The following is a 15,916-nucleotide window of genomic DNA, read 5'->3' as shown; positions in this document are numbered from 1 at the left end:
GATATTATTCCAAAACATGTTCTCTTACGTGTTAAGGTAGTAAATGCACATTATGTCACCATCCCACGCTCCTTTAAGAAATAAAGTGTAGAGTAAGGTAAATATATCTTTTGAACTGTGCATTTAATTTTGCTAAAAGATGACTGTCTTTGGGCAAAGGGTGGTGTCCATATTTAGTCACTTTGGTTGATTATCTTTCATAAACCTGAATGTCGTCTTCTGTCTAGGTGCTCCTCAGGCTTTTATGGGAACCCTCGAGTCCCAGGGGGCAGTTGCCAGAAATGTGCCTGCAACACCCAGGGGTCAGAGCACAGTTTCTGCGATGGCATCTCTGGGCAGTGTGTCTGCAAGCCAGGGGCCACAGGCCTGCGATGTGACCAGTGTGAAGCAAGACACATCCGCATGGAGAGTGACTGCATCTGTGAGGCATTCTCCTCTACACCTTGATTGTCATTTCGCCCCAATGATGGTTTTCTTTTTGAGGAAAGAGTCAATAGAAAAAGCACTATTTTAACTTATATAACTTGTTTTTCTTTAAACTAAACATAAGTTGTCTTTGCATTGGCCAAGTTGCACTTTTAACATTGTTTCTTAGTTATCTAGTGCTACTGCAATAGAACTTTCCCACAAACTAGAAATAGAAATTTCAGACACTGAATCTAAAGGAAGACTCTCCATCTGAGGAAATGTCTCACTTTCTCTGGCATTCATTCCATGGCAGTCTTCATAGATCTTGTATTCTCCCTTCTACTTGTGCTTCCTTTTCTGTGCCTCATATCATCTTTTTTATATCTTTACCGGAAAGATTATTGGTTTAAAACATACCTTATGCAGCTGTGGGTCCATTAACACACCAAATAAAATAAAATAAAAAAAATTCTCTTCCCAAATGGGCCTGCCATGGTTTATAGCTGATATGAGAAAAACCAGGATCATAGTATTGTTCCCTCTACCTCCAGCAGTTTAAGAACATAATAATTTCAGCTTTATAGCTTAGCCACCAGTAATATTTCCTTTGAGGAATCAGTGTCTACTGGTTCAGGAGTGGGGAGACCTTTGTATTATCTAAATTATGTAATCTAGATTTCATGATAGCTTCAGTTCTTTGCTATCATGGATTTTTCTCCTCAGTTATGACCAATTTTAGCAGTCAGTGTATGGAGTAATAATATTAAAATATCTTCTGCTCAGAGGTTTCTAGGGAGCTCTGGTATCCTAGTAGAAAGAAGCTGAATTGCAATCCTAAAGACTCATGGTTTGAATCCATCAGTTGCTCCACGGGGGAAGGATGAGCTGATTTACTGCCCTGACAACCTGCTGGGGGGTCAGTTTTAACTTGACGGTGCACAGCAACCAATATATGTTCACGGTGAATGTAATGTTAGGGTCATAGAGGAGCCCAAACCAAGCTAATTATAATGACCCAGTAAGACACAATAGTGTTTTCAACACAAAATCAAAACAATATGCTCTGTTTCTTCTGCCATGGTCTAACTGGAGATTCAAACTGCCAACCTTTAGGTTACCAGTCCAAGACTTAATCTACCATGTCACCAGGGCTCCTGTCTCCAAATGATCTGCTCTAAAGATCAACCAAGGTTTTAAAAGGGAATTCATTTGGAATTTATTGCAACTAGTTTAGCTTAAAGATTCACAAATGAACTGTAATGCCAGTGCAGCTAAATGAGGCAAGTACCAGACTCAGAACTTAGTCTTTTGTTGTTGTTATTGGTTAAAATTATATATACACACACACACACACATATACATACATATATATATACACACATATATATGTATTTATTTTACAAACCCTTTTGTTGTGGTTATTGTTTAAAAAATACATATATATATATTTTACAAACCCTTGTGTAAAGGGCTCAGTTTCAATAGATTGCAGCGAGGGAGCGGCTCTGCTGTGAATGAAACCTTGACCAGAACCTAGCTTTGAACTCACTGGTGTGACCTCCAGGAAGTGAGGGGCTTTTCCTGAGTCTTAGGCTCACCTGTGATGACAATGACTTGGTGCATCCTGTCTATCCTTCTTTCCAGGACACAGCATATGTGAAATGAAAGCAGTGGTACCTGGAAGACCTTTCCAATGTCTCATAAAGAATTGTAATTACTAACTGCAGAATAACTTGTGAAAACTTGTAGACAGCTTGGCATTGACTTTCATCTTCTTTTTTCCCTTTCGATTTTAGCTTGTGATGACCACTGTGTAGGTGTGCTGTTGGATGATTTAGATAACATCGGTGAGGACATTCTTTCTGTCAACCTCACTGGCATCATCCCTGTCCCATATGGAGTCTTGTCAACCCTGGAAAACACAACTCAGTCTCTCAGGGTAGGTATCAGACATACAGACAAGGACATAAACATGTATGGGTGAGACGTGGAGTTGGTTGGGGCTATAGTAATCATTGTGTCTGTTCCCCACCAGGGTGGGGTTCCGTCCCAGCACCCACAGCTGCTGGCTTCTAGCCTTTGTGTGAAAACAGCCAATGGCAAAGATTTTGCTGTCACATATGCTAATTTGCTTCACTGCGGGGTGCTCTTATTGTTTAAAACTTGCTCCCTGACTGCATCCTTATAAATCTTACTGCAAAGTCCTCATTCAGCCTTTGGAGTGCTACAAATCCAGTGTTTCCTCTTTAACACGGAACTTTGGATAGTTCAAAACAGCTGCTTTAATAAAGACACAGTAAATAAATCCAAACCCTTTCATCCCTAATGTTGAAATGCACTAATAATGAACTAGATTCCATAAATATGTCATTTTTTCAAAGGGTACAAATCCTTCTCTGGAAGGGTACATTAAAAAATCTATAGGGAAAATCATAGTTTCCTATTTTATCAAGAAAATTTGAGTAGAAAAAATATAGGGAGCTAAGATGCTGACTTAGTAGGCAGTATCCTACTCAATATTTTTCATTCTAATTGAGGGTGGAAAATTATATTAAATTGTTTTCTACCTGTATATTAGAATTTGAGGTAATTACTGTGCTCTGCAGGCGTAAGAAGAATAATCATCCCAAATGCCTTTGTTAGATGAGTGTTTTTCTTACATTTAAAACTTTTTCTTGTGCACAAGGGGGTTATGTGCAGGTGGGTGTGGGTGTGGGTATGTGTGCGTACGTGCACATGTGCATGCCTGTGCTTGGACCCTTCTTGGATCTCTCATCCTTTTTTTCTTTTTTAACAATGTTTAGATAGATAAATGGATGCAGTGGCATTTAAGAAAGTCAAGGAGATATTTTATGCTCTTTTTCTCTCAAAAGATAAAAATTTTTTTAAATATTTTTTAAAAGATTAGAGATTTTGTGTATGTAAATTACAAACTACAACAAAGGAAAGTTCAAATTCATAAGTGATGCAAACACAATCAGATATTACTATTGTCAGTTTGGACCCCAGATACATTAAATTGATCAAGGGAGTGAAAACAGTTGGAATGTTTCACCTTATACTATGAACAGAGTTTTGATGATGCAGAGGTTTAAGAACTTAACTGCTAACCAGAAAGTTGTTGGTTCTATCCTACCAGCCACTGCATGGGAGAGAGATGTGGTGACCTATTTTTATAAAGATTACAGCTTTAGAAAGCATATGGTACAATCCTCTCTATCCCAGAGGGTCACATGACTCCATCTCAATGAAAACAGGCTAGCTTTTGCTTTTTTTATTTGTGATGTTGTGTTCCTAAAAAGCGTGTCTATTCCTTTGTTGTTGCTGTTATGTGCTGTTGAGTCACTTCCAACTCATAGCGACCCTATGTACAATAGCCCTGAAACCTGCTCTATCCTGTGCCAACCTAATTGTCTCTGACACAACTACCTTCCTTACCCCAGTCACTGAATTAATCCATTTCATCGAGGCTCTTCCTCTCTTGTGCTATCCCTCCACCCTTCTAAGCATGATGTCTCTCTCTAAGGACTGATCCCTCCTTGCAGCATGCCCAAAGTATGTCAGAAGCACCTTCAGAATCCTTGCCTCCAAGGTCATCCTCTCCAGAAGGAACCAGTTTATTCTCCTGGAAATCCATGGTACATTGAGTACTCTTCTCCAGCACCACAGTTCAAAGGCATCAATTCTCCTTCTATCATCCATAGTCATTGTCTAGCTTTCTGATGCATAGCAAGTAATTGTGAAGACTATGGCCTAAATAAGGTGAACCTTAGTCTCTAAACTGACATTGTTACTCTTCAGTACTCTGGAGAGGTCACTAACAGCAGACTGTCCCAATGAAATTCATCTTTTGATTTGCTGGCTGCTGGTACCAAGAGTATTGACTGTAGAGCCAAGCAAACTAAAATTGTTAACAATCTCAATCTCTTCACCATCTATCATAATGCTGCCAACTGGCCCAGTGGTGAGAATCTTTGTTTTCTTGATGTTGAACTTCAATACATATTCAAGGCTATAGTTCTTGACCATCTGCAACAAGTGCTTCAGGTTCTCAGTTTCAGCAAGCAGGGTTGTGTTGTCTGCATAATGCAGATTGTTGATGAGTCTTCCTCTAATCCTGATGTCACACTCCTCCTCATAGAGTTCAGCCTCTTGGATGATCTGTTCAGCACATAGATTGAAAAGGTATGGAGATAGGACACATCCCTAGACTACACCCTTCTCAGTTTTTGAACCATGCAGTGTTTCCTTGCTCTGTTTTGATGACTATCTCCTGGTCCAAATGTAGGTTTCACATAAGCACAATCAAGTGTTCTAGGGTTCCCATTCTTCTCAGAGTTAGCCACAGTTTGCTGTGATGCACACAGTCAAATGCTTTTTCATAGTCAATGAAACATAGACATTCCTCTAGTACTCTCTGCTTTCAGCCAAGATCCATCTAAATATTAGCTATAATATCCCTAGAACCACAGCCTCTTCTAAACCCAGCATACACATCTGGCATTTCTCGGTTGATGTACTTGTTCCAGTCAAGTTTGAATAATTTTCAGCAGACCCTTAGATGGTCAAGGTTAAGAATTTGGACTCTAAAAAGGAAAGTTATTGGCTTCACTGCTTTCTTCTGCATGTTCCTGAATTCCTCACACACACGCTCCCCTAAATTTCTGCATGCCAAAATAAAAGCAATAACATAGCCACTTCATAGAATTGCTGCAGTATTAAAATAATAATCACTGAGTATACAAATGAGAGGTGTTCTCACTTAAATTTTGCTAATTTCCAAAAAGGGAGCTCTGATAGCCTAGTGCTAAGAAACTGTGCTGTAATTCCAAAAATAAAAGGTTCAAACCAACCAGCTGCTCTATGGGAGGATGGGCAATATCCTCCTGTGTGATTTTCTGCCTCTGAAAACCTACTAGAGTCAGCTATGGGTCAGTTGTGACTCACTGGTACTCAATAATTCCTAATAATGCACCTTAGGTGTATGAAACAAAATCTTACATACAACCTTGCTTATGAGAAGTATTCTTCCTCCTTCCTCCTCAGCAGATTTGTTTGTTCTTATGGAAATCTATGGAATTTTCAACATTCTTCACCAAGACTACAATACATAAGCATCAATTCTTCTTCAATCTTCCTTAATCATTGTTTAACTTTCCTATGCATGTGAGGTGATTTGAAAATACCTCTACTTTAATCAGGCACATCTTGAACCTTAAAATCACATACTTTGGGCAAATTACTAGGTGAAGCCAGTTCCTGGAGAAAGATATCATGCTTGGTGAAACAGAATCTTGTCATTGCAAAAGAGGAAGACCCACCAGGGGGGTGGCTCAGTGGTTGCAGCTGTGAGCTCAACACAGCAGGATTGTGTGGATCAGGCTTGTGTGAGCAGGCTTGTTTTTTAATGTGCATATGGTTGCTTCAAGTTGGAATCAACTTAATCTTAACCTAACAATAAGAACAATATCAATCCATTATTTAAGTTTTTATTTATTTGCTAATTTTTAAAATTTTTTATTTTAACCTTGTTATCGGCTCCTCGAGTTGGAACCGACCCATAGCTGACCTCTGGTGGGTTTTCAGAGGCAGTTAATAATGTAGGAGGAGATTTCCCATCCTTCTCCCATGGAGCAGCTGGTGGATTCAAACCACCTGCCTTTGGGATTACAGTACAGCTTCTTGCCATTACACCACTACAGCTTTCTGTTTTAACATGGTAAACATGTGATAATTGTAATTAAGATGTATGTAATTGTTATATTTTACATAAGAATTGCAGTAGTATCAAATTCAACGCAACACACCAGGTTTTAAATTTAACCAAATTACTTAATGGGCCTTTATGAAAGTAGCTAAACTTTTATTCTATATTATTCTCTATGAATTTAGAAAAAGTGAAATACATAAGTGAAGGATTGCTTTTACAGTGGTATACTCTGGTAATCTAATCTATGTTGAGCTCTGATGGCCTAATGGTAAGGGTTGGTTCTTACTCAGAGGTGTGTAACAACAAAATCTATAATTTTCCATATGTTAATATTTCTGCCTATTGAATCAGAATCAACTCAGCTGATCCTTCAGAGGGCTTTGGAGACTGTAAATCACATGGGAAGAGATTCCCCATTTTTCTCCTGGGAAGAGATTTCCCCATTTTTCTCCTGCTACATCACTGGTGGGTTCAAAGGCTTTGAGAGAAGTGCTTTGAAAGGATTTGGAGCACAATTCCCTCTGGACTGCACCACCTTGCCTTAAGAGATAATTTCTATTATGTTTGTTTACACAATTTATATATATATTGAAATAATAGTACAAAAGATGATAGTATGAAGTCATGGTGACATAATCAAAATTTAAGGAAAAAAATATGAGAAAATGTGATCTTTTAAAATTGCAATTTATTTTGAGGAAAGATTTTTGTGACTCAAAAGACATAAAATGTGATTCTCTGGTAAGAATCAGAATATTTGATTTTCAAATGTTGTAATTTGTTTCCTTCTTAGGAATCCCTATTGAAAGAAAATACACAAAAGGAACTGGCAAAAACTCAACTGGAACATGTTGTGGAAGAGACACAGGCCTTACAAAAGGCGGTGGGTGGTGACTCCTTCCCTTGGACCTCATGTTAGCCCCCGTGAAGGACCACTGTGCTGTGGGGAAGGTTCCAGTTAGATCTAACTGTGCTGGGAAATCTGCCATAAATTGGTTTCAGCTCTGCCAGAACTGTGCTTTGGTAGGAAGAGGCTGCTGATTTAATGATCCTTGCCACCTCTGCAGATGGAATGGCTGGACAAGTCACTTCACTTTTCAGTTCACTTTCTTTCTCTGAACCATGATGGGGATGGGTCCTTGAAACGTCTATGAATTCTTCAGCTCTTCATTTCCTGCTGACACAGTCCTGGGGAGCAGCGGGTGGGGCGGCTTAGTGGCTCAGAATGAGGACACATCAGCCCTCCCTGCAGGAGGCCTACTGCAGGCCAGAGGCTTTCCTGTGCTGACTTGGTGTGGATGCACGCTTGTCATTGTGGAGTTGGAAACAACTCAGCTGACCTTCCAGTGGGTTTTCAGAGGCTATAAATAACACAGAAGGAGATTGCCTATCTTTTTTACTTCGAGCAGTAGGTGGATTTGAAACAACTTTAAGGTTTCTTTAAGAAAGGAAGGCACCAACTTTAGGCCAACAGCACTACTCCCTACAAACTATGACACGGGAACTTCCTAGTGACTCCAAAATTTATCCTCTTGTGCAGTTGGTAGAGGAGGACTGGCTTTGTATTTATAATTTTTCACCTAGTAATTATGTGCATGTGAGCACATGTATGTGTGTGCCTGTATAAACTGATATGTGCATGTGATATAGTGTTTATGTACAATTATACTTTCAGTCATTTAAACATATCCATATATACTCAGTCATGCACTCTAAAGCCATATTTGCTTGACTCCTTTTCATTAAGAATTAATGAAGATTTGAGAAGAGCTCAAGGATTTAAATATAGGCTTTAAGCATCTCAGAGTAAACATGTGGTAGAATACTTTCTACCAAAAGCTGATTAAAATAAAATATCTCCATCTGTTTAAGAAGATTCTCTTTGGATGCCGATTTGAAAATGTTTTCAAACCTAGTATGAATCATTTTACATTCTTGCACATTATAAGTAACTTTTCCTTTTACAAATTATAAACTTCTGATTTAAAAGAGCAGCTGAGGGCATCAAGTCTTTGTCCTCCAAAGAAGTTACTGCCTTCAACCTTCACTATGTCTGTGAGGTCTTATTAGGTGCCGTCTGTAGGCAAGCCTTGGGGATGTCAGGTAGCCCATCTCGAGCATGGCAGTGTCAGGCCTGAAGCCCCCTTTGCCTGACCACATGCTTAAAACTTATAGACACCTAAGTTTTCACACTCAGTAAAAATTAATAAGATATAACTTTCTATATTCTCTATGTAGGGAGTTCTGGTGGCTTATTGGTAAGAAATTGCCTTGCCAACACGAAGGTAGATAGTTTGGATCCACCAGCTACTCTGCAGAAAATAAAGGTGTGCAACCTCCTTCCTTGTGATTTACTACCTGTAAAACCCACTGTGGGGCAGGTATGGGTTGGTTCCAATTCGATAATACAGAACCACAGAAGCATCCTGTATGTAGACATACACCAGGGAGCTCTAATGGCCTACTGGTAAGGACTGCACTTCAATTCCAAAGACCAATACACCAACTGGTCAAGCATACCAACTGCTCCATCTGGGAAGGAGGCAATCTCCTCCTGTGTGATTTACTGCCAATGAAAACCCACTGGAGGATCACCTATGGGTCAATTCTGGCTCAGTGGTACACAAAACCTACATATCCTGTATATTTCAGCTCTAAAGTGAACATAGAACTTTGCAGTGTATACTCATGGAGAATGTGATTTGGTAACTAAATTGGCAGCTTTTAAAAATACTCCACCTTTCTCATGATGAATGCGTGTAAATCAAATCATTAAACAATTTTTCTACTCTGAAATATTAACATTAGGTTGCAAAATAGTGTGACTCTTTATAATTTGGAATATATTTAATTGCTTTAAAAATGCAATGAATAGAATACCAAAGTTTACAAATTTAAAGTCAAACTAACCTGAGACTTCTTTTCCATCAGCTGACCAGAGTGCTAGCAAATAGCCAAAATGTGAGCGTGATGACTGGCGGAGTCCTCCACAGGATTGAAGACCTCAGAATATTCATTGAGAAGCTTCGGATAAGCATCACAGGTAGTCTGGCCTGTGACGTCACTGGAGGACAAGGTTGCAGAGCACAGTCAGAATGGCCTCACAGTCTAAGTAGCCACCAGCACCCAGGGAGAGGGGCCACAAGACAATGACATTACTCAGGCTGGCACCACTGGTCATCCAGTGCAGAAACTCAGCACCACCCCCTCCTTGACCCTACAGTCAAGGTCTAGCCAGACTCAGGCAGACAGGAAATTCTGGCTGCACACAGGAAAGAACCCGCAGAGACGTCCAAGTCCCCAGCTAGGGTCCCCGTCGACCCCCTCCGCCCCTGTGTTCGGGATCCGCAGCCCGAGTTTGCAAGGGCCGAGGGAAGCCGCGGACACCGGGAGCTATGGATGTTGGGGGAGATTGATCCTGACCACATCAGGGAGTGGTTATCAGCCAGCTTGCCACTGATGTGACAGTATTAAGTTAGTATTGGGTGACATCACGGAGTCTAACCAGTGTCCAGTGTTGGGGAGGGGGTGGCCACCCATATTTGACAGGAAAAAAACCATATTTTCTTTATTAAACTTATCAGTGGAAGTGAAAGCTGAGTCATCCACTGGACTTTCTATGGAGGAAAGAACTTGCTTACATTTTTGCTAAGATTGCAGATCATGAAAGATTCTAGTCAGAGGCTTTCACTGAGAGTTTTATCTTTAAAATACATAAAAATGTATGTTTCCTCTTTTAGTCGCTATGTCACTATACATCAAAATTTACACAATGGCAATGTGGTTTTTTAATGTGACTTTTATGTCTTACATTTGAGTCTAATTTCCAAGCCCTCTAGTGTCCAATAGAAACGACACTTCTCTCTCCCTCTGTTTAGCTCAGCTGCTGACAGTAGCTGGGGCATTAACTTGATGCCAAGGTATATGCAAGTATATTCTCTACTCAGAATACCCTGTCTGATTTGGCTCTTGGTTTGCCACTTTTAGTCTTTCTAGTAGTTCAAAGCATAGTCTGTATTCTGGCTTTTCTGTTTATAGTATAATAGAATAAAAAGTCCAGAAAGGATCCAATGCAAACAAAAGAACATCATGGTGAGGAAATGATAAAACCAAATGTGTGTGTGTGAGTGTGTGTATGTGTGTGTGTGTTAAATAGAGTATTATCAAGTATTGGGCTTATTAAAGCAGAAAATATTTCCTAAGCATCCTCTAGCCCTAATATTTATGGAGGTGCAAAATAATGCAGAAGTGAGTATGATTGGTATAGCCAATGAGGATTATTATTTTGTATTTAGGAAAACAGACATGAAATAACCCAGCTGCCCCAAATTCATGGATGTTTGTTAGGAGACATCCAGATTGCACTGAGGCATATAGAACTTGGCCTGGAAGTCCACCCCAGGCTAGATAGAGCAGCCTTACTGAAGAAAGTTCTAGGCTTTTTCCATTTAGTATTGTCAGTTTTTGAGAAGTGTGCTAAAGGATATTGCTGCATTTTATCCATAGAAATTATTGAAAAAGCAACAATTCTAAATCAGACCTTGGATGAAGATTTCCAGCTACCCAGCTCCACTCTTCAAAATATGCAAGGCAACATTACATCATTGCTGGAATCCATGCAGAAGAGGCATTTCATGAAGTTGCACCAAAATGCCACTCTTGAACTCAAGTAAGTCTTTGAATGTTATTCATGATGCAAACAACTGGAGCAAGGAATTTGGCTGCTGAGGAGAAAGAGAGAGATGAGAAGAACTCTGTCACAGAGATGAAATACCTTAAGAGAAGAGAGGGTTCCTATTTATAGTTATATTTATATTTATATTATTTCTATTTCTATTTATATTTACATATAAAGGAGCACCAATCCTGAAAATAGAAAAAAGTATAACTAGTATAATTACTGGTATAATTGATATAAAACAAAAAAAGTATAAATGGTCCCACTCTCCCTATCTTGTGCAGTAAGTGTTGGGTTTGTTGTGTAGCTCTGGAAGAGCATTTACATCTAGCATGAATAATAGAACTGCATGTCTGCTCTATTTAGTGTTGTTATTGTTGTTGTGTACCTTTGAATCAGAACTGAACTACAGCTGACCTTCCAGTGGGTTTTCAGAGACCGTAAATCACACTGGAGGAGATTGCCCATCCTTCTCCCATGGAGCAGCTCGTGAATTCAAATCACATGCCTCTGGGATTGCAGTGCAGCTTTTTACCACTAGGCTACTGGAGCTCCCTATTTAACATATATCAAGTATAATGCAATAAATTTTAACGGAAGAAAAACTAATCTGTGGCTACTCATGCAGTCCACCACCCTTGTGTTAGTATATCTAGTTTATTTTATGGTGGTTTGCATGCTATCATGAGACAGAGCTGGACAATGGATAAGGATGGCAAAAGAAAAGGTGATGCTTTTGAACTGTTTTGAAAAAGTACTGAATGGGCTGCCAAAAGAACAAATAGATATACCTTGGATAAGGTGTAGCCAGAGTGCTCCATGGAGGTAAAAATGAGAAAACTTTGTCTCATAAACTGGGCATGTTATTAGGAAAGGCTATTCCTTGCAGAAGGATATCTTATTTGGAAGAGTGGGGGAAGAGCAAAGGAGAGGAATATCGTCAAACAGGTGGATTGACACAATAATTGCAACAATGGATCCACATATGTCGGAGATAGTGAGGCTGAAAAAGGATAAGTGAGGGCAGGGTCACCCATTTGGACAGTTTTCAGCGGACTTCCAGAGGAAGATAGATTAGGGGACAAAAAAATCTAGTGATAAATTTCCAAAATTAGTCAATGAAGCCCTGTGGAGCACAGTAAAAAGTATCTTTTGAAACTCAGCACCTCTAGGGCTTTGGGTGGAAATCTGGTCTTTTAGAGACAATAGACATTTATGATGTTTAAAATAAGAGGAGGATTTAAGCAAAGGATCAGAAGCACAGACATGTGGATTATAGTCTGACATAGGTGTAGAGTCATATTGTGAGGTTACTGAAAGTGTAGGGCAGAAATTCAATTGAGAAGCTTGTTCAGAAGTGAAGAGCAATGGGGAATTGTCATTTCCAATCATGTTTGTGAAAATTAGAACTGCCACTGTATAACCTCCTACTTAATTAGCTTTTTAAGGAAATCGTATTTCCTACAGTAGTTATACCATTTCCACCACACACCACTAACAGTGTAAGAAGGGTACAATTTCTCCACATCCTTATCAAAACTTATTATTTTCTATTGTTTCTCTAATAATAGCAATCCTAATGTGTATAAAGTTCTATCTCATTGTGGTTTGACTTCCATTTCCCTGATGGCTTATGGACCTCTTGTACTTATTTTTCAATACACTTACTGACAATTTGTGGAGTGGGGCTTGTAAGAGAGAAAAAAAAGAGTTACCTATTTCTGCCATTGGCCCATTTAAAAAAATGGTTGTATTTGTGTTGAACTATAGGAGGAATACTTTATACATTCTGGATATTATCACATATCCAGATTATCAGATAATCCTTATTAGGATAGTGTTGTTATTGTTGTTGTTGTTATGTGCTGTCGAGTCACTTGCGACTCATAGCAATCCTATGTACAAAACCCCTAAACCCTGCTCTAGCCCTTGTCAATCTCATTGTCTCCAATACAACCATCCGCATTACCCCAGTGATGGACTCAATCCATCTCATTCAGGGTCTTCTTCTCCTGAGCCTTCCATCCAACCTCCCAAGCATGACGGTCCTCTCAAAGGACTGGTCCCTCCTTGTAACATGCCCAGATTAGTCAGATGCAGAATCCTTGCCTCCAAGAAGCAGCCTGGCTTCACCCTCTCTGGGACGAACTTTTTTGTTTTCCTAGTACTCCATGGTACATTCAATGCTCTTCTCCAGCACCAAAGCTCAAAGGCATCAACTCTCCTTCAATCATCCCTAGTCACTGTCCAGCTCTCTGAAACATAGCAAGTAATGGCAAAGACCATGGCCTGTGTCAGGTGCACCTTAGTCTCCAAACTTACATTATTGCTCCCCAGTACCTTGGAGAGGTCTCTGACAGCAGACTTTCCCAATGCAATTCGTCTTTTAATTTTCTGACTACTGGTACCAAGAGTGTTGATTGTGGAGCCAAGCAAACTAAAGCTATCAACAGTCTCAATCTCTTCATCATCTATCATGATGCTGCCAATTGGCCCAGTGGTGAGAATCTTTGTTTTCTTGGCATTGAGCTTCAATCCATAGTGAAGGCCACAATCCTTGACATTCTGCAGCAAGCGCTTCAGGTCCTCCTCAGTTTCAGCAAGCAGGGTTGTGTCATTTGCATAATGCAGATTGTTGATAAGTCTACTTCCAATCCTGATGCCACACTTCTCCTCATAGACCCCAGCCTCCTGGATAATCTGTTCTGCATATAGATTGGAAAGATACAGAGATAGGACACATCCTTGATGCACACCCTTCCCAATTTTGAAACATGAAGTGTTTCCTCTGTTCTGACAACTGCCTCGTGGTCTAAGTTTTGCATAAGCGCAATCAGGTGTTCTAGGATTCCCATTCCTCTCAAAGTCAGCCACAGTTTGTTGTGGTCCACACAGTCAAATACTTTGCCAATGAAACACAAATAAACATTCCTCTGGTACTCTCTGCTTTCAGCCAAATCCATCTGACATTAGCTATAATATCCGTAGTGACACGACCTCTTCTAAATCCAGCCTGCACTTCAGGCAGTTCTCTGTTGATGTGCTGTTCTAGTTGGTTTTGGGTGGCCTTTAGGAGAATCTTGCTGGCATGTGATAACAATGATATTTTTCAACAATTTCCACACTCTGTTAGTTCACCCCTCTTTGGAACCAAAGATAAGGAGAGAATTCTGAAAGCAGCAAGGAAAAAACAAAAAGTAACCTAGCAGATAAGATTAAGTGCCAATTTCTCAGCAGAAACTATATGAGCAAGAAGAGAGTGAAAGGACATATGTCAGACACTCAAAGAACACAGCTGTCAACCAAGAATACTGTAACCAGCAAAACTGTCCATCAAATATGAAGGAGACATCAAGATATTCCAAGAAAAACAGAACCTAAGAGACTTTATAAAAACAAGACCAATGTTGCAGGAAACACTGAGAGATGTCCTTCTTACAGAGGTACCACAGAAAGCAGTATGGACCAAAGTAACTAGGAACAACACCAAAAAGAACTCAACAAAATGATAGCAATAAAGCCCTGCTTTTCAATAATCACACTAAATGTGAATGGTTTAAATGCACCACTGAAGAAAAAAAGAGTAGCAGATAGGATAAAAAACAAAATCCATCAATATGCTGTCTACAAGAGTAACATCTGAAAAGCAAAGATAAAGAAAGACAAAAAATAAAGGATGGAAAAAATATACCAAGCAAATGGCAACCAGAAAAAAAGCAGGAGTAGAGATATTAATCTCCGATAAAATAAATTTCAATGCAAAAACCATCACAAAGGACAAAGAAGGTCACTACATAATGCTTAAAGGGTCAATAGAACAAGAGGACATAACAATAATAAATATCTATGAACCAAATGAAAGACCTGCAAAATATATAAAACAAACAGTAACAAAACTGAAAAAGTAAATAGACAACACTACTATAGTAGTTGGAGATTTTAATATACCATTCTTAAGAAAAGCTAGAATTACCAGCAAAAACTCAACAAAGATGCTCAAGAATTAAACCACATGATAAATCAACTCGACCTCCCCCCAAAATCACAGTGAACCTTCTTCTCCAAAGTGCATGGAAAATTCCCCAGAATAGATCACAAGGAAAGCATCAATTAATTAAAAAAATATAGAAATAATGCAAAGCATTTTCTCAGACCAGAATGCTACAAAATTAGAAATTAATAGCAAGAGGATGAAGGAGAAAAAAAACATACGTTTGGAAGCTGACCAACACCTTGCTTGAACATGAGTAGGTACTAGAAGAAATAAAAATGAAATTACAAAGTTTCTTGAAATAAATGACAATGAAAACAACTCACCACAATCTCTGGGAAACAGCCAAAGCAGTAATCAAAGGTAAATTTATAGCAATAACCAAACATATCAAGAGGAAGGAGAAGGATCATGGTTTCTTATTTTTCCAGTGCTGCTAGTGCCTCATTTGTTTTATCTGCATTGTTCTGGATTGTTTTTTTTAGCTCCTCCTGACTTTAATTTCATACCACCTGAATTTCAGAGTCATCTCAGCAACAGGTTTGAGGCCTTGAACACTAATGTGCGAAGGCCAGATGAGTTGTGGGAGGATATTAAATGCATCATCCAGGAAGAGTGCAAATGGTCATTACAAAGACAGCAGAGGAAGAAAAGACCAAAATGGATGTCAGAAGAAACTCTGAAGATTGCACTGGAACGTAGAAAAGCCAAAGCACAAGGAAAAATCCAAGACACTAAAGAGCTGAACAGAAGATTCCAAAAGGCAGCACGGAGTGACAAAGCAAAATATTACAATGAAATGGGCGAGGAGCTAGAGTCGGAAAATCAAAAAGGCCGAACTCGTTCACCATTTCTTAAGCTCAAGGAACTGAAGAACAAATTCAAACCTCTAGTTGCTACAATCAAGGATGCTTTAGGCAGAATGTTAAATGATCCAGGGGGTATTAAAAGAAGATGGAAGGAATATACTGAGTCATTGTAATGAAAGGAATTGACAGATACAGAAGAATTTAATGAAATAGCATTTGAGCCAGAGCCTATGGTGATGAAGGAAGAAGTTCAAGCTGCTTTGAAGGAAATAGCAAAAAATAAGGCCCCCGGAATAGATGGTATACCAATTGACATATTT

The 15,916-nt window shown here is 39.3% G+C and overlaps 1 protein-coding gene across 1 annotated transcript in view; it reads left to right on the top strand.

The window, feature by feature from the left end:
• LAMA1 (laminin, alpha 1) overlaps positions 1-15,916 on the top strand; it is a 177,285-nt gene that overhangs the window by 107,190 nt on the left and 54,179 nt on the right. Inside the window, exons 32-36 of the mRNA XM_006891430.1 lie at positions 228-421; positions 2,205-2,347; positions 6,912-7,001; positions 9,050-9,161; positions 10,625-10,787. Of these exons, the coding sequence (XP_006891492.1) occupies positions 228-421; positions 2,205-2,347; positions 6,912-7,001; positions 9,050-9,161; positions 10,625-10,787 (702 nt within the window). The remainder of the gene's footprint in view (positions 1-227; positions 422-2,204; positions 2,348-6,911; positions 7,002-9,049; positions 9,162-10,624; positions 10,788-15,916) is intronic.

This window comes from Elephantulus edwardii, unplaced genomic scaffold (genome assembly GCF_000299155.1).
Source record: "Elephantulus edwardii isolate Elephantulus edwardi_28Jun2011 unplaced genomic scaffold, EleEdw1.0 scaffold00097, whole genome shotgun sequence".
NCBI classification, from domain to species: Eukaryota; Metazoa; Chordata; class Mammalia; order Macroscelidea; family Macroscelididae; genus Elephantulus; species Elephantulus edwardii.
The sequence above is the reverse complement of the archived record's forward strand: the minus strand, read 5'-3'. Positions and strand labels throughout refer to the sequence as shown.